This window comes from Stegostoma tigrinum, chromosome X, assembly GCF_030684315.1.
Source record: "Stegostoma tigrinum isolate sSteTig4 chromosome X, sSteTig4.hap1, whole genome shotgun sequence".
NCBI classification, from domain to species: domain Eukaryota; kingdom Metazoa; phylum Chordata; class Chondrichthyes; order Orectolobiformes; family Stegostomatidae; genus Stegostoma; species Stegostoma tigrinum.
This window is the reverse complement of record NC_081404.1, coordinates 6,118,776-6,137,647: the sequence shown is the minus strand read 5'-3', so window position 1 is coordinate 6,137,647 and position 18,872 is coordinate 6,118,776. Positions and strand designations below refer to the sequence as shown.

At 41.9% G+C, this 18,872-nt stretch overlaps 1 protein-coding gene across 6 annotated transcripts in view; it reads right to left on the bottom strand.

The window, feature by feature from the left end:
• Positions 1 to 18,029, bottom strand: part of tfcp2 (transcription factor CP2) — a 116,785-nt gene extending 98,756 nt beyond the window's left edge. For 3 of the 6 annotated variants that reach the window (XR_007246685.1, XM_048523506.2, XM_048523507.2), the window contains exon 1: positions 16,683 to 17,011. Coding sequence is in view for 3 of the 6 variants with exons in the window: in XM_048523506.2 (XP_048379463.1) it covers positions 16,683 to 16,804 (122 nt within the window). In the remaining 3 variants the exon portion in view is untranslated. Of the gene's footprint in view, positions 1 to 13,835; positions 13,900 to 16,682; positions 17,053 to 17,965 lie in introns of those variants that run through there. The other 3 variants (XM_048523510.2, XM_048523509.2, XM_048523508.2) reach the window with 3 other exon arrangements.
• Between the last annotated feature and the right edge of the window lie 843 nt (positions 18,030 to 18,872).

The following is an 18,872-nucleotide window of genomic DNA, read 5'->3' as shown; positions in this document are numbered from 1 at the left end:
ATGAAATATCCTTGGCCAGCAGGGTTAGAATCCCAAGGCATTTATACCTGTATTAGGAGCAAGACAGTGGCTAAGGGGAAAGAGTAGGTGTACTCAAAGATAAAGGAGGGAGGTTGTGTGTGGAGCCAGAGGAAATGGGTGAGATCCTTAATAAGTACTTTAATTTGGTATTCACCAAAAGAGGAAAATGAAGGATGTTGAGGTTAGGCACAGGTGTGTGAATACTCTTGGGCAGGTCAACATAACGAAGGATGAAGTACTGGGTGTCTTGAAATATATTAGGGTAGACAAGTTCCCAGAGTCAGATGGGATCTATCCCAGGATACTATGGGGTGGGAAGGAAGGAAAATGCTGGGACCTTAACATATCTTTGCATCCTCTTTGGACTCAGGCAAGGTTCCAGAGGGCTTGAGATTGACCAATGTTGTTCCGTTTAAGAAGGGAAAGAGATATACTCTAGATAACTACAGGCCAGTGAGCCTGACATCAGTGGTGGGGAAGCTGTTGGAAAAGATACTCAGGATTTATTCACATTTGGAAGCAAATGGACTAGTCACAATGGGCAGGATAGGTTTGTGTGGGGAGTCATGGCTCACCAACACAACAGTTTTTTTTGAGATGGTGACAAGAATGTTTGATGGAGGTCAGAGCAGGGGATGTTGTCCACTTGGACTTTAAAGGTACTAGATAAGGTACATCGTTGCAGGCTGGTACATTTTAGAAGATCAAATTCAGATGCGAATTGTACAACAAATGGCAGAACCCTTAGGAGCACTGACAGTGTGTACAGGTTCACAGATCCCCGAAAGTGGCAACACAGGTAGATAAGGTAGTCAAAAAGGCACATAGCATGCTTGCTTTCATTAGCTGGAGCATCGAATATAAAAGTTGGCAAGTTATGTCACAGTTGTATAAAACTTTAGTTAGGCCACATTTGGAATATTGTGCACAGTTCTGATCACCACACTACCAGAAAGATGCGGATGCTTGGGAGAGGGTGCAGAGAAGGTTTACCAGGATGTTGCCTGGTCTTGAGGGCTTCAGTTAGGAGGACAAATTGGATTGTTTTCACTGGAAAGATGGAGGTTGGAAGCCAGCCTGATAGGAGGTCTACAAAATTACGAGGCATTGATAAGGTGGACAGGTCAACTACAAGAGGGTGCAGGGAAAATTTTTCCACAGCAGGTGGTGGGCAATTTGAATGCACTGCTAGTGAAGGTGGTAGAAGCAGGCACTTTGGCAATGTTTAAGGCACATCTCGATAGACATACGAATGGGAGGTGAAAGGAGGGATAGAAACCACGTATGGGCAATAAGCAATAAGTCTAAACAAGGAATAACGATCAGTGCAGGCTTGGTGGGCCGCAGGGCCTGTTCCTGTGCTGTATTATAGTGAGAAAGCTCAGGTCAAGCAGGACCAGAGAAAACAGGGGCCAATGAATCACGCACCCAAATCCATTGCCTTCCTCTGCAGCAAATACAGCACAGGCAATGCTCAATGCAAATCTGACCAACATTGGCAGTGCTGCAGATAGTAAGGATCATTGTCAAACCATACAGCAGAATATAGACAAACTGCAGATTTGGGCAGAGAAATGACACAAATAGGTAGTGGCAGCCTTCCATCTTGTAAAACACTGCCTCAGGTTGGAAAACTGCAATGATTTGAAAGGGTCAGTGCTGGGGCCTCAACTAGTTATAATCCTCATTAATGATGTGGATGAAGGGACTGTAGTCAATTTAACTGGAAATACAAAAGATAGCTAGGATAGAAAGTTTGAGGATAAAGGCGCTACACATTAGGGTACTTCAGATAAGAGTCCATGGTGTTGTTGGAGATGGTAAATTAGTATGGATAGAGTATTGGCTAACTAATAAAGGACACAGCTGGAATAAAGTATCATTTTCTGAGTGGCAACCTGCAATTAATGGAGAATTAAAGGGATTAGTGCTAGGGCCATAATTATTTACAATATGCAACTTATTTGTAAGAGGAAGGCAAATTCATTGTAGCCAAACTTGCAGATGATACAAACTTAGGTCGGAAGGCAATTGGTGAAAATAACAGTCTGTAGAGAGATCTGTAACAGGATATAGACAGGTTAAGCGAATAGGGAAAAACTTGGCACAGAGAATATAATGGTGGTGGGGTGGGGGAAGAGAAGAGATGGAAAATGTGAAGTTATGTATTTTGGCAGGAAGAACAGAGGAGTAAATATTATTTAAAATGGAGAAAGGCTGCAGAAGACTACAGAAGAATTTAGAAGCCCTTATTCCTAAATCACAAAAAGCTGGCACCCAAGTTCAGGAGGTAATAGGGAAAGCAAAGGGACATTATATTTCATTGCTTTTGAAATTAAAGACAAAAATAGAAAGATCTTGTTAAAACTATACGAGGCACTAGGTACAGCGCAACTGGAATACTAAGGACAGGTTTCTAAGGAAAAGATGCACTATCACTGAAGCAAGTTCAATAGGCTGATACTAGGTATGGAAGCACTGGCTTATGAGGAGAGGTTGAGTAGTTTGGGCTTGTACTCGTTGGAGTTGAGAAGAGTAAGAGGCAATCTTGTTGAAACATACAAGATTCTTAGGAGACTTGACCTGGTAGATGGTGAGATGTTTCCCCTTGGAGTGTTTAGGGCCAGAGGGCACAACCTCAGAAGAAGGGGTCAGCCATTTAAATGAATAGCTGAGGAGGAATTCCTTCTCTCACATGGCAGCTAGCCTGTGGAATTCTTTACCACAAAGGACTGTTGAGATTGGGTCATTAAGTATATTCAAGACAGAGATAGATATATTTAATCACTTGGGCAAGGTTGATGGAACAAAGGCAGGAACGTGGAGTGAGGATTATCAGATCAGCCTTGACCTAATTGAATGGTGCAGATTTGATGGGCTGAATGGCCTACTTCTCTGCCTACATCATATGATTTTAATACAAAGAATCTGCAGAGGGACACAAAATTAACAAAGCAGGCAAAATTTAGCAGAGAGAGTGAAATGTAAGATTGCCCACTTTGACAGGAAGAACAGAAAAACAAAATGTTCTTTAGATGGAGAAGGACTGCAAACTGCAGGGCATGCTGGATGGTGGATGGTGATGAAACAGACAGGTTGATGCCACAAGAACTCACCATTGTGTGTCTATTAATGTCCAGTTTGTGGACAAAGTCTCAAAACTATGGTGCTTGCAATGTCAAGGCAGCTCAAACATGTATTCAACTACCAGTTGAACAGAAATTCCATGTTGGCTTTAGAATCGTGAGACCTCCAATCCCACAATTTGAGCAATCTCTCAGAAATCCCCTCTCTGCTGTTCCATTCTGCTAAAAAAAAGGGTTTCCTTACACAGGCTGGTGTTACACTTCACTGAGGCAGCATGTGGAAAATTGAAACCTGGCATTCCCAGAGATAAACACAAAATAATATGTTATCAAAAAAGTACTCGAAGTCTTCAGAGTCCCCAGTTTCTCTGTTGGGTAGGCCAGGTTTAAAAAAAAAACAAAAAATCTCTGCACTTAATATTTCAAATAAATTATTCCAACCAGTACACAACCATAAGCTGTCAACTGACATACATGGAATAGTGTAGGTTAGATGGGCTTGAGATTGGTATGACAGGTCGGCACAACATTGAGAGCCGAAGGGCCTGTACTGTGCTGTAATGTTCTATGTTCTATGACATAACTCTTCTTGTTAAAACTAAACCTCTGAAACCCATTCACATACACATTCAGGCTCAAGAAAAGCATTGCTTTTATGGATGGAGGTGCAAAAATACGAACACCGAGAACCAGAGATAAAGTGTGGAGCTGGATGAACACAGCAGGCTAAGCAGCATCTGAGGAGCACAAAAGCTGACGTTTCGTGCCTTGACCCTCCAGCTCCACACTTTGTTATCTCAGATTCTCCAGCATCTGCAGTTCCCATTATCTCTGATACAATTACCTAGAACCACAGCTCAACAGCACCAGTCCCGAGCAATTGCTGCAACGTTACCAGGATTTCTCCAAGTCCTTCTCACTTCCTCACAAGAGACACAGGCAATCTGTACACTAACTGTAAAGGCTCATTGTTGCTTATTAATCACCACAGATTACAGCAACCGGCAGGAGCAAACAACTGGAATTCTGTAGAAAGCAGGTATTTTTACCCGAAAGATGGTAGACAACACGTCCCTCTCACTCTGCATTACAAACAAGCCATTGAGCCAGCTGAAATAATTGAGGTCTGGCTAAAATGATATCAACTCTCCAAGGTTTAAATTATAAGGAGTAATTGAACAAATTGGGGTCATATTCAATGGTATTGAGAAGATTTACAGGTGATTTGATCAAAATTGGGAAGTCTAGGACTAGGTGGGTGAGAGGACCAGAGTTTATAAACTAAGAGCCAGACCTTTCAGGTATAAAATTAGGAAATGCTTCTTCATACAACTCGTGGTCAAAGTTCATAAAGCTTTTCCAGAGTATTTGACACTACAGCAATTATTAATTTTGAACTTGAGGATGGCAGACTTTTGTGAACAAAAGTTGTATGGAGTTGGGTTGTAGTACTAGCCAAGATCTCAAAGAGGAGAACAGGATCAAGGACCCAATGTATCTTCATTCTTATTTTGATCTTAATAGCTTAATTAGGCTTCCATGGCAAAAAAACACATTACTCCTTTACAGCAAGTTGGTTCTGCTCACAGTTACAATCTTCATGCAATTGTTTGGGAGGTTAGGTGGAAAGATGCCTATTACAAATATATGACTTGATACTTTTGGCCTTCTTCATTTCAGATAATATTTCAAGGTTAATGTGATGCTAAAACCAGACTGAGAACCTAGAGGCCTACTAAACATGGTCTTGGATAATTTGTCAATTTATCTGGACCTCAAAAGCAAGGACAAACTTTAAAAGAGTGCAAAAGTTTGAATTTCGCTGGAACCATGACAATCCATGGCAAGGCTACAAATAAAGGCAAACGCAAATTTGAGATTTTTTAAGTACTACCAATAGTCTATTGACACTTTCCCAGCTGCCACGGCAATATTTTAACAACCGCTTCTTCAGTTTCCACTTCACTTTACAACTGGCATCTCTATTTTTAAATCATTTGTAACCATTCTTCCCAGGATCTGCATCAGCAAACTTAGTTTTGTTCCAAGGCTCTTCTTTCCCTTGAAATCATTTAAATACAAATATAAAGACTCTTACATTAGGCATTCCTACCACCCCACGCATTCTATAGATGCCAGGTAGAACTATTTCTCAAATCATATAGCTCTCCACCCGCTCCCAAAGATATCATGCATTTTTCCAGTTTCTGGAAAGCTCTTCAAAATGCCTTTAGTTTCTCATTTATAACATGAAAAATCCCCAGTCTTTCCTTGTGAAACTCCCCCCTTATGTTGAGGAGTTAACAAATAAACCAGGACTTGCAACCCATGGATGAGAATCTCCACTCTGAGGCAGCAACGGCCACCATACAGTTCCAACCAAATCTAACAGCTGGGTGTGTTTAATACCAGAGGTTAAAAGGCTATGTTGCCTGGTTACCTTCCTTGACACAGTTATTGGCTGGGCACAAAGAAGTGAGAGTCAAATCTGTATTAGCTAACACTTAACTTTATTGGTTTAGTTAAAACAGACATACAATTCCTACTGTTTGGTTATGAGTTAAAAGCAAGCATACAATTAATACAAGATTAAAATCAATGTGCACAGCCACAAGGTTTCTCTGCCTTTCCCTGAACAGTCACAGAATATAAAGGCTAATACCAGAGAATAGGAGTTCACATTGGTCAGATGATCCTTCCACGATAGGTCCACGGCAGTCTCCACTTTTCCAGTGTAGAGTCTTCCACTGCTGCAATGGTTGGCCTCCAGAGTTTTTGGTGGCACCACACCCAAATTCCTCCATTTTTATCCTTTCTCTATCTTCCTGAACTGTGTTGTCTCAACCTCATTAGCTCTGGCCTGTCTACCTAGCCTATGTTCTTCTGTTACAGCCTCTGGCCCAAGAGCACTAGTAGCATTACCTCAAGGCTCTTCCACAAAATGAAGGCTTGTACTTTAGGTCACTTCCCTAGTTCTCTTCCGAGCCAAGCTAGTTCCAACTAGCTCAAGCCAGTGGTTGGGTTCGGGCTACTTCAAATCACATGTTGCTCATTTTGTGTGTCAGCAGTTCCAGGCCAACAGCTGGTTAGACAAATTCTAGTCATTTATTTTTCATTTAGGTCCATTAAATCTTGGACAGACTGTTATAGGTGGTACCCGCTCCATCTTACATGCTTATCTCTCTTTCTCCCACCACCCCACCACACTCCTGAGGTCATACTAAGTTAAGAACCAACTGTTGGTGAATATTTTATTCTGCATCCTAAGCATTTCATTTTTCCCCTCTAAACATGGACCAAACTAGCTTATCATCCCTGCAATCATTAAATCACATTTGTAATAAAACCAACACAAATTGTGCAACGCAAAAGAGACACCAGGATTGAAGAACATTTTGTACTAATAAATCTGGCAGCTATCCAAGTCATCTGGAAATTGGTGAAAAAATGATACAGCAAGGGCATTTTTGTATGCAGTCTGAGAGACGTAGACTGATACTCCTAGTGCCTATTCAGTTAAAAAACACCACCTGCCACTAAGTCCTTGCCCCAACCAACTGGCTTTCACAGTGCAGATCGCTAGACCGTAAACAGGCTATTAACCACCCGCAGCTCACCCAGTGGAACCTACAGTGGATAAAAAATTTGAAGAACCTTGAACAGTTCCATGTGGAAACATTTACAGCAGCAAATTACGCAATAAATAAGACGGGCAACAATCTTAGCCAACGTGTAAATCATGGCATAGGATCATTTTGACCTCACCAGAGGTTTAATTACTCACTGTGTTCAGGCCAACCATAATGCAAGCATTGTGCAAAGCAGCAGTCAAAAGCAAGTCTTAAACTATTCATAGACCAAAGAGAAACAGGAGTACTCTTTGCAGAGCCCACCTCACCAATCGAGCGTACATTCAACCCGGCCTCTCGAACCCACTGTAACCAAGGAGATCAGTCCTTTGGGTTCCCAGTTGCAACAGCTAGTCTGTGGATCTCGCCACTTCAGCCGAGATCCAGCAACTCTGATTTACTATGGAGACGAGGTTCCCTTTCTTTCCATTTCACCTCCAAGCCAAGTTCATAATACTAGTACAGGAGGCAAATTCACACTCAAAAGCCTCTCCGTCTGCAAAAGAAAAATCAAAGACACAGGGCAGGGTGGGTATTTAAAATACTTAGACAATGACAGCCCCCATTATGGCATCAGCGCTGTCCAAACTGGTCTGAGTAATTGTAAGCTCCAGTGCCACAATAAGAATGGAAAAATGAAGTTTGATTGGAGAAGTAGCTCTCAGCCATTTAACACTGCCACATGACCTGTCCCAACTCTGCAAAATCGATTCTTTTAGCACTTAGGAAGCCAACAAAATAGTGTGTTTGTATGACTGGATTTTTACACATCTTCCCTTCCTATTGATGCTCTCTTGTTCTTTAATCAGTCCATCGAGCCAAGGCCTCTATTTGCTTTCCCAGTCAAAACAATGAATTAAGCTAATTTGCTACAAGGTCAGATTGGCACTTGCCTTCTATAATATCTTGCTGGCAGAAGACAAAAGCAGGTTAAAAATCTAGCCAAGTTTACACTAGAAAATAGAGGACAAATGAATTAATCCAATTGCCTAAACATTCAAAGGTTTCTACTTCCCTCATGCTCTTTTGAGACACTGCAGTACTGCACCCAATCAAGATGCAATTCAAGCTAAGGCCTACAAGCTAAGCAACCACACAGGACATTTGAGATGTCCCCAAGTCACTCACGTAGATGCTACAGGACAATCAGAACTGAGACCCTGGGTTGTTCTTTCTTCCTATACAGGAAAATGGAGATCAATTGTAAGGCCCCTTACACTAACTGCACCATGTGAAATCAAAATTCAGCATAGGAATATGGGTTTAAATTTGGCTTCTTCAGGATAATTCTCCACACTGGGGAGTGTATTGGTCAGCGAGGCTGCCAACAGAGCTAGCGTTTTAATGTCAAAGCAAAACATGTAAATTTCAATCTGTCTAACCAATATTAGCTGTACATTTTCTATACTCGGTCTTTCAGCAAGCTCTATTATCATTCAGATCTGTCAATCCAATCACAACTTGTAGTCATTTGCCCCACTTAATGAGCAAAAGAAAACCTTCCAACGATAAGCAGTTTCAGAATTTGTAGTGGATCAGCAGGTTGAAAAACAGCTAAGGCCAAGGCAACTAAGCCACTTAGAACAATTTTTTAAACTCGCTTGAGGATAAATAACCCAAATATGACTAAGCAACATCAGGCTCAGGCTTCTATATGAAGCTAGGGCATCAGAGATAGTAGGAACATCAGATGCTGGAGTCTGAGAAAACAAGGTTTAGAGCTGGATGAACACAGCAGGCAAGGCAGCATCACAAGAGCAGGAAAGCTGACGTTTCAGGTCTAGACCCTTCTTCAGAAATAGAGGAGGGGAAGGATACTCTGAAATAAATAGAGGGGAGGCGATGATGAAAGCTGGATAAAAGGAGCAGATAGGTGGATTGAAGATGAACAGGTCAAGGAGGCAGGGATGGAGCCAGTAAAAGTGAGTGTAGGTAGCGAGTTTGGATAGGGGTTGGTCAGTTGAGGAAAGACAGACAGGTCGAGGAGGCGGGGATGAAGCTAGTAGGTAGGAAGTGGGGGTGGGGGTTGGTCAGTGAGGGGGGAAAAAGATGGGTAGGTGGGAGGGAAGACATACGGGTCAAGGAGGTGGGGCGAGCTGGGTTGGTCTTGGTATGAGGTTGGGGATGGGGAGATTTAAGCTTGTGAAATCCACATTGAGACCATTGGGCTGCAGGGTTCCCAAGCAGAACATGAGGTGCTGTTCCTGCAGCCTTCGGGTGGCATCATTGTGGCACTGGAGGCGGCCCAGGATGACTTTTAGTCAAGATAACAAAGTGTGGAGCTGGATGAGCACTGCAGGCCAAGCAGCATCTCAGGAGCACAAAAGCTGACGTTTCGGGCCTAGATCCTTCATCAGAAATGGGGGATGGGGAGATTGTGGAGCAGGACGAACACACTTTGTTATCTTGGATTCTCCAGCATCTGCAGTTCCCATTATCACTGACTTTTAGTCAATTGTCTTACAAGTTTTACCCACTGAGATACTGGAATTGCACAACTATCCTACAATTTCCTCAATAATCAGCATTATTTGGCAGAAGTAATTTTCACAGTCCAAAACATCCACTTCCCCTTTCACAGTAACCCATAAGTAGTCAAAACTATGTACCTCATGTCACTTTTGCAAAAGGTATTACAGTTGCTTTCAGAGTTCATTCAACAAGTAGTGCAAAAACCAGTTTAGGACAGTGCATTTTCAGCAACAGCTAACTTGCATAGATAGGACATTCCATACTTCCAATTTTAGGCAGGTTACCTATGCTGAAAGTACATTCTGCTTTTACAGATAAGATTAGTTACTAAACAGGCCCATCCAAATCCTGAGTTAACAAGGTGTAGCGGCGGATGAACACAGCAGGCCAAGCAGCAGAGGAGCAGGAAGGCTGACGTTTCAGGCCAAGACCCTTCTAGGCTTGAAACATCAGCTTTCCTGCTCCTCTGATGCTGCTTGGCCTGCTGTGTTCATCCAGCTCTACATCTTGTCATCTCAGATTCTCCAGCATCTGCAGCTCCTACTACCCCATCCAAATCCTGTCAATTTTACTCTCCATTAAAGTGGAGAGAACAAAACACCTTCCAGTAAGAGTTGCTACCTGTAAATAACATTCATTATTGGAGGCTCTCATAATGCAAAGGTGGTACAATATTTTGTTAGCTGACAGTGAAGACATGTCACTCATCTCTCCGTATTTATATTTTATATCAAGAAGGACAAGTTACAGTTTAGTAGATCCAGGGCGATATCCTTGCAGGGAGATTCGCTAATACTGGTCAGGAATGTTTAAACTCAGTGATAATGGGAACTGCAGATGCTGGAGAATCCAAGATAGTGAAATGTGAGGCTGGATGAACACAGCAGGCCCAGCAGCATCTCAGGAGCACAAAAGCTGACGTTTTGGGCCTAGACCCTTCATCTCAGGTTATGTCAGGCCAAGGAGGTGGGGATAACTGGTAAAGTCCACGTTTAGGCCATTGGGCTGTCGGCTCTCGAAGCGGAACATGAGGTGTTGCTTACGGTTTCTGGGTGGTGTCAATGTGACACTGAAGGCAACCCAGGATGGACACAGCGATGGCTGTGTGTGTGGTGGGTGGGTGGGTGGGGGAGGAGAGAATGTTGACATGGTTTGCAACTGGAAGCTGTTTGTCGCAAATGGTCTCTGAGCCTCTGCTTGGTACAGGGGGCCGCATCAGTAACAGCGGATACAGTAGACCACATTGACAGATGTACAGGTGAACTCCTGTCTTCGTGCCTTGAATGGAGGTGGAGGGGTGGGTGTAGCACTTCCTGCAGTTGCGGGGAAAGGTGTCAGGGGTGGTGGGTTAGTGAGGAGTGTGGAGCAGACGAGGGAGTCGTGGAGAGAGTGGTCCCTAAAAAAGGCAGATGGGGTACGGTGGGAAGGGAAATATATCTTTGGTTGTGGGGTCAGATTGCAGGTAGATGATCAATTATGATCTAGAATGGCAGAGCAGGCTCAAGATGAGCGAATGGTGTACACCTGCTTCTTGGAGAAATCAGCAAGATTTAAATGGCATTGGTTGAAAGTAATTATTTGTGCAAGTGCAACTTCGGGAAACGACATGTGCAAGGTCAAGCATTTCTAGATGGTAAGACCATTATCAAGTGACTCATTCTTTATTAAGCAGATAATTCAATGAGGAAGTCTTCATGTGTAGCCATGAATACACCGCACTTATTAGCAACAAACAGAAGTATTATTAGCATACATTAAACTAGCAGTAGTGACTCAAAGATAGTTGGTGCAATGCTAACTACCACTGCATATACCAAGACATCATTTACACAGCTGCTATTATTCAGTGGCTGACTGTTTTTATTTCAAGGAGTTAGAGAATGTGTTTTCAGAACTGTGTTCCACAACTCGACCCATTTGCAAATGAAAACTCAAGTTCAGCAGCCATGATCATTTATTTGCTTTACATTCTCACAGGAACCAAGTGTCCTGGAGCCAAGGAAGGTATAGAATCTAGCAATGTTTGGTGTAATTAGGTTTTCCCCTCCTGCTGGAACCTAAGATAACGAAGTGTGGAGCTGGATGAACACAGCAGGCCAAGCAGCATCTCAGGAGCACAAAAGCTGGCGTTTCGGGCCTAGACCCTTCATCAGATGAAGGGTCTAGGCCTGAAACGTCAGCTTTTGTGCTCCTGAGATGCTGCGTGGCCTGCTGTGTTCATACAGCTCCACACTTCGTTATCTTGGATTCTCCAGCATCTGCAGTTCCTGTTATCACGAGGAAAACCTAAACAGTCTTTTGGCTGCTTTCAAACACATACATCTAGTTTTATTCATCAGATTCCTCCTGTAACCCCTTCTGTGCCTCAAGGTATTATCAGTCCTACTAAAAAAAAATTGTCAGATCGTGTCCATCTTAAAATGCACAACGTTCCTAAAAATTAGTTGATGAAAATCACATGCATATTTTGCACTGTACAACTATGGCAACTTAGCTTTTAGTTTAAAAAAGTCCAGAGAGTTACCTCGAAAAAGTTAACTTATGTAGTTTCTTAGCTTTCAATACAGTACCTGTTAAAAACAACCCTGAAGCTTCAAAGCTTTGGTAGAGTAGAGGTTTTTATTAAAAATTCTTATCTTTCAAAGTCTTGCAGAAAAATTAAAAAAACAACTTAGAGTGAGGGATATACACCTTTCTACTCTAGGTTATACAGGCAACCAGATTGTGAACTGGCACAGTCTGCACATACTAAAAATACACAGTCATTCAGGGATGAGTTTCTCACTGGTTAGGGACAGCATTTAGTGCTGACCTGTAGTTGCCTTTGAGGTGATGGTGAGCTACCTTCCAGAATTGCTGCAGTCCATTTGTTGTCAGTACAACTGCAGTGCTGCAAAGTGTGCAAGAGTTCCTAGACTGTCACCAAGGGGCATTGAAGGAACAGCACTGAATTTCCAAATCAGGATGGAAAGCAGCTTGAAGAGGAACTTGCAGGTGGCGGTGTTCCCATATACCTACTGGAGTCATTTTAGATGGTAGTGGTCACATTTTGTAAGAGGGAGCTGGCTAAGGAGCCTTGATGAATTTCTACAGATCCAGTTGGTCATTTCCTCTCAAGACTAAGGAAAAATATAGGCAATTGAAGCAGAGGTTACCAAAATCATCTGATCTTAGTTTCCTTTAAAAATTAATAGTTAATGCAAGTCAATGATTGCGGAATTTTGAATCTTGTCCTTTATTGTGAATATTAAACCACAGAGGGTACACATGCATTTCTTACAAAATGTATTTGCAGTAATTAAATGAGTTTAGCAACAATCTGGAAGGATGGCAACATACCATGTCTAAATTTGCAGACGACACAAAAATAGGTGTAAAAGGTACGTTGTGAGGGATTTTCAAATAGTTTAGAGACATATTGATAAGCTAAGTAGGCAAAAAGTTAGCAAAGAGTATAATGTAGGAAAATACAAAGTTTAGTTTGGAAGGGAGAACAAAAGAACAGATTATTTAAATGAAAAACACTTCAGAAAGCTGCAATAGAAAGGCAGTAGTGCATGAAACACAAAGCTAGCATACAGGGGCAGCAGGTAATCAGGAAGGCTAATACAATGTTGGTCCTCATTTCAAAGGGTTTGGAGTACAAGAGTAGGGAAATCTTACTGCAACTGTGAAAACTGCTGGTGAGACCACATCTGGAGTACTGCAAGCTGTTTTGTCTCTTTATTTAAGGTATAATTTCATCGGAGGCAGTTCAGAGAAGGTTCACTAGGATGATCCCTAGTAGGGAGACATTGTTGAATGAGCAAAGGCTAAACAAGTTGGAACTCTACTCACTGTAGTTCAGAAGAATGAGGTGATCTTGTTGAAAAATACAGGATTCTTAAGGGCTTGACAGGGAAAATGCCGGGAGGATATTTTGACTCGTGGGAGAGTCTAGGACCTAAGGGCACCATCTCAGGACAAAGTGACACCAATTTAAGACTGAGCCGAGGAGGAATTTCTTCTGATACTTAAATGTCTTTGGAACTCCTGCCCAAGCAGCTCTCTGTGGTAAGACCTTGGCAGAGTTAGATAGATTCTTGATCAGTCAGGGAATCACGGTTATGGGAAAAGGACAAGAAAGCAGATGTGAGGTATGTCGGATCAGCCATGACCCTATTGAATGGCAAAGCACACTCAAGGGGTCAAATGGTCTTCTCCTGTTCCTATTTCATATGTTCTTGCTGTGGTGGGCAAGAGTTCAGTCATGATTGTCAACATTTATTCTTGTAAATTCATACTCAAACAAGAAGTTCAAAGCTTTGACACTAAAGTTTGCAGACAGGAAGCATGCATCATACAGCACATTGTGATGAATAAATCAAAGCTATTTGATCTTAGCGGTAAACTTTGGACAGGGAAGAGAAATTAATAAAACTAATTACAGATGGAAGCATATAGGTAAAATGATTTTTAAAAATACTGTATATAGACTATCAAAATGGGTCTTCATAGCATCTAATATTGACAATACAAAATATTTGGGCATTTAGGAGCAGATGCAGGAGCAATGTGGATTAAATCACATTTGCTCCATCCTATTTCCCCATTCAAACAGAACTCATCAAAAAACTCACTTAAATACCTCTGTGATGCAATGGATTTCTCCATTAGGCTTGTTCTCTCAATAACCAAAACACATGCATTGTAGCAAAGTATCAGATGATCTGGAAGATCAAATCAAAATAACAGGTGACCATTTCCCTGCAGAGGAAGAAGGCCTCATCTTGGATATATACATGGCAATTACTTTCACAATCATGAATTTTCTCCAGTTTCCTCTTAATGAAAATATCCCCATCACTCTTTTTGGGAAAGGTACCATTGAAACAGTAATGGAATATATGCAAAAGATGCCAACTGAAAATAAATGATTTATTCACTATGTGCATCAGTATCACTCAGACTTAAATCAACTGCTCCTTACATACCAAAATACATGATGTGGCATCAAAAGGATAGGAAAGTAAGAGACAGAGGCCCATTCATTCAGACAGTTTAATAGACATTTAAGTCAATATAAATCACAGAATTGCTACAGCACAGGAGGCCACTTAGCCCAGTGTCCTCACCAGTTCTCCAAACACAAACTACAAAGCATTTCACAACTGCAACATATGAATTAATCTCCCCCTATATTAAAATTAATATAACTAGTATACTTCAAGGGCCTTCAACACAGAACAGTAAAAGAAAATGTGGGAAAATGACAGAAAGCATTTGTAGCGATGAAAATAAATTAAGAAATGAAAAGCTATTAACAATGCTTCAGTTTAAGATGGTGAATGGCAGATTATACCTAGAATTTGATTTAATTACATCTAGAATAAATCATGCAGCAACCAAAAGTACTTGTCTATGTACTTATAAAGACTCAATATTCAAATAATACATTTCAGAGATCAGAGCTGCGTAGACTAAAGCATTAGATTCAAAGTAAGCCGACAAGTTAGACTTTGAAAAATGGAAACCCCCAGTACCATGAAATAAGTGAAGCAACTGGAGGAATTCACATGCTAAGAATGTTGTCATATGGGCTCTTGTGGCACAGCTGTAAGTGCTCCTACCTGTGAACTAGAAAATCCAAGTTCAAGACCTGCCTACTCCAAAAGGTGTGTCATAACATATCCAACACGTTTACTAAAATAAGTACATCTTAGAGCTCTTGCAGCCAAGTATTTGTACCCCATCTCTGAACCAGAAAGCCCAGGTTCAGGTCACACCTGCTGCAAAGGTGAGTCACAACTCATCCGAACAGGTTATTTGAAAATATCAAAACTGCATCATTGAAGAACCAGCTCACTTAAATCCAGGAGACTAAAATTCATTCTACTGGCCGTGCAACATGATCAGATGCAAGTAAAATTTTGCAACATTCACACCAACGAGAGGATTACCAAACAGACCTTGACAAAGCCACAAATGATGATATTAGGGCAGAAAAAAATATAGTTTTTAAGGAGCATCTTAGTTGAAGCCTTCAGGGAGGAATTTTAGAAATTGGAGATTATGTAATTGAAATCATGACCAATTAAAACCAAATGTTCAAATCAAATCGGATGCCAGAATTGAAAGACAACAGATATCTAACAAAGGTGCAGGGCTGGAGGCAATCGCCGAGGTAGGGAGGGATGAGGTCATAATTTGAAATCAAGGAGAACTTTGAAGTCAAGACACTGAGAGGTTACAATGTGAGGTAACAATGCAGGCCAGTGACTGCCAGGAGTGATAACATAACGCAATGCAACTCGCTGCAAGTTAAGGCATGGGCAGCAGCGCTTTGGGTAAAGCCTGAGACCAGCCAGTAATGCAGTGAAATAGTCAAACCTGGAGGTAATGAAGGCATGGATGATGGTTTCAGCAGATGAGCTGATGCAGGGGTGCATTCTAAATAGTAAAGAGATGAAAATAAGCACAGAGCTTGACTGTGTGATCAGAATCTGTCAATACAACACAAAGGTTTCAAACAGTCTGATTTAATCTCAGATAAGTTGCCAAGAAAAGGGACGAAGCTGGTAACTAGGACTCAATTTGTGGTACAAACCAAATCAAATTCCCAACACAATCTCCCCAGGTAGCAATTCTTAGGGTGGAACAGCTATCACAACGTTAAGTGCTTTTTTTTTGCAGATTGCAATTGCAGCCAAATAACATGCATACTTCTGTAAAACATGGACATCTGTTTTCTTCAACACAAGTCAATGAAAAATGATCTGGAGCATCCATACCCATCCCAAGCCCAGGGTCCACTGAAACCAGTTAGAATACTGCACTGTAGCATAACTCTAGCCAAGATCAACAAGTTCATGCAGACCAAGAACAGAACTTGGTTTAAAATAAAAACAAAGTACTGGAGAAACTCAACAGGTCTAGCAGTATCTGTAGAGAGACAGGGACAGTTAACATTTAGTCCTGAAGTCACATTGGTCTCAAAACGTTAAGTATGCTGCTTTCTATACAGATATTGTTAGGTCCGAATTTCTCCAGCACTTTCTATTTGTTTCAGATTTCCAGTATCTGCTGTATTTTGCTTTCATTGAACCAGGTTTGGATGACCCATTCCCACGAGATCGGGCACCAATTGGCTGGTAATCATGTTGTATTTTAACGCAAAACAGCACAAATTATCTCACAATAGATGCTGGGGAGGAAATGGAAGCTGAACCCTGAGGCAATACAGGAGTCAGTGTTTAAAGGTAACGTACATTACCAACATGCACGGTCCGTCTTAAGTAGACATACCTTATATGTTGGTAATGTGGGTTTGAAGTTTCAATGGGTTTCGAGCTGGTAAACACGGGCGGGCCCTTCTACCTGTGGAAATTGAGGTGTGGATCAATGGAATATAACTCTCAATACCCAGAGAGTAGGGTTCTACACTTCTTGTATAGAAACACTGTTTTCTAATTACATGCACATATCAAGCATATACCTCATGCTATAGGCTCCTGCGCCCAATTCCTGACCGATTCCAGACAAACTGGCATCGAAATCCTGCACCAACCCAGATTCAATCACCTCATCCGGCATCGGCATCTTCAGCGCCCAGGCCATGGCGACACGCAAATCAAGGCCAGTAGTGCGAGTTAGAAACAAGTTGCGCTCGAAGGAAGTTAAAAGCGCTCAGAATAAAGGTTCTTTTCCCCAATGCGGAAGAGGCTGAGTGAAAGCCTGGAAATCAGAAGCTACTGAACCCAAAGGGAAGGGCGCGCTCACTGCTCACTCACCGCGCGCCATGTCCGACCCATCAAAGATGGCGCCGCTGGGAACCGGCCGGGACACACATCACGCTGATTGGCTGTTACATAGTCAATCAAAAGTCATTTGCCAGTCGGAATCTGGCCTACTTGCTCTCTTTGACGTCATAACGAACCTTCCTATCACAAGCCGCCAGAAGGCTGGGCTGACTGCTTTCTAACTAAATAGTGTGACGAACCAGAAAAGGGTTTTGTTTTTTATAATTCCACAGTTTGACTCAAATAATGAGGAATGTCCACATTACGTAAATAAATAAGAAACTCTAAGATTTCTGCCTGCGCTATTTTTTCCCAAGATGCTTTCCTCGTTAGTTACGCTGCTATCTTTCCCAAGTGACTACTCTTCACCTGTCAATTCAGTCAGTGTTAGATGGTTTAACAACCATAACGTCGCTTCAACTGCTACTTTTTCCGATAGAGCAATTTCCATCTTCGACCCAATATCAGGAGAGCAAAACTGACGCATACTCTGCTTGTGAAAGGAGACCTGCACTGCTGATAGATAAAGCTGGAAAATATCCCTAGTGACTGATGGAACATTCCATTCAAAAATGCATTTGAACTCGATATAAACAGTGAAATACCGACTGAACGATAGTTTGAGGAACATTTTTTAACAGTAAACTCAATACACGGTCGTCAACAAATTTTCAAATTGCAGCAAACCATGGTGACATTTTAAAACGGCTGGCAGAGTACGAAATTTACTACGGCTGGAGGAGAGAGTCATCGAAGTTGGTAACGATGCTGTCTTCCAAACGAGGCATTGAACCCAATACCTTATCGGACTGTTTAGAGGGGTCGTGAAAGAGCCTTGAACACCATTTAAATGAGAAGAAATCCGTCTGATAGTTATTACGTGGTTTGCTGCCACATTTCCCAAAAAAAATCAGTGACTACGTTTAAAAAGTGGTTGTGAAGCATTTCAAAATGTTCCATAAAGTTGAATAATGCTTACGTAAGTGCAGAAGTTTTCTGGAACTAAGCTGACATTTTAAAGAAAGGAAGCTGGAAAACAGTGGTACACACTCTGGGCAGTGATGTGGAACTGTGAACGATTTTTCCAGATCTCTCACAGTAAGCATTTACATGGGCCGGGCTAGATATCAAATTTCAAAATATACTTTATAATCATACAGTCAGTACAGCACAAAAGGAAACCATTTAGCCAATAAACCTTTCTGCTGACATGTACCCTATAATAACAGAAAATTGCCTTGGTACATCCTGTTCACAAACTGTGGGATAACTCCAACCTAGCTAATTATGTGCACATCAGTGCACTCTGGATCATCAGTAAAGTATCATAAACAGTGCTCTCAAGCAGCTCCTATTCATCAATAACCTGCTGAGTGATGCTGAGTTTGAATTCTGCCAAAGCCACTTAGTTCCTGACCTCATTACAGCCTTGGTTCAAACGTGGACAGAAGAGCTGAATTCCAGAGGTGAAGTGAGAGTGACAGCCCTCGACATCAGGGGTGCATTAGACTGAGTGTGGCATCGAGGAGCCCCAGCAAAACTGGAATCAATGAGTATTAGGGAGCAAACTCTGCTGGTTGGAGTCATACTTGACACATAGGAAGATGGTTGTGGTTGTTGGAGGTCAGCCATCTCAGCTCCAGGATATCTCTGCAGGAGTTCCTCAGGGTAGTGTCCTAGATCTAACCATTTTCAGCTGCTTCATCAATGACCTTCCCTCCATCATAAGGTCAGAAGTGGGGATGGTCGCTGATTGTACAATGTTGAAGCTGTCCATGTTCGATGCAGTGTTAAAGATGCTGTCCCAAACCTGTGCCACATTCAGGCATAAGGTAGGTAAGTAGTGAGCCCTAGTACAGTGCATGTGCTGCGAACCCCAGAACAGC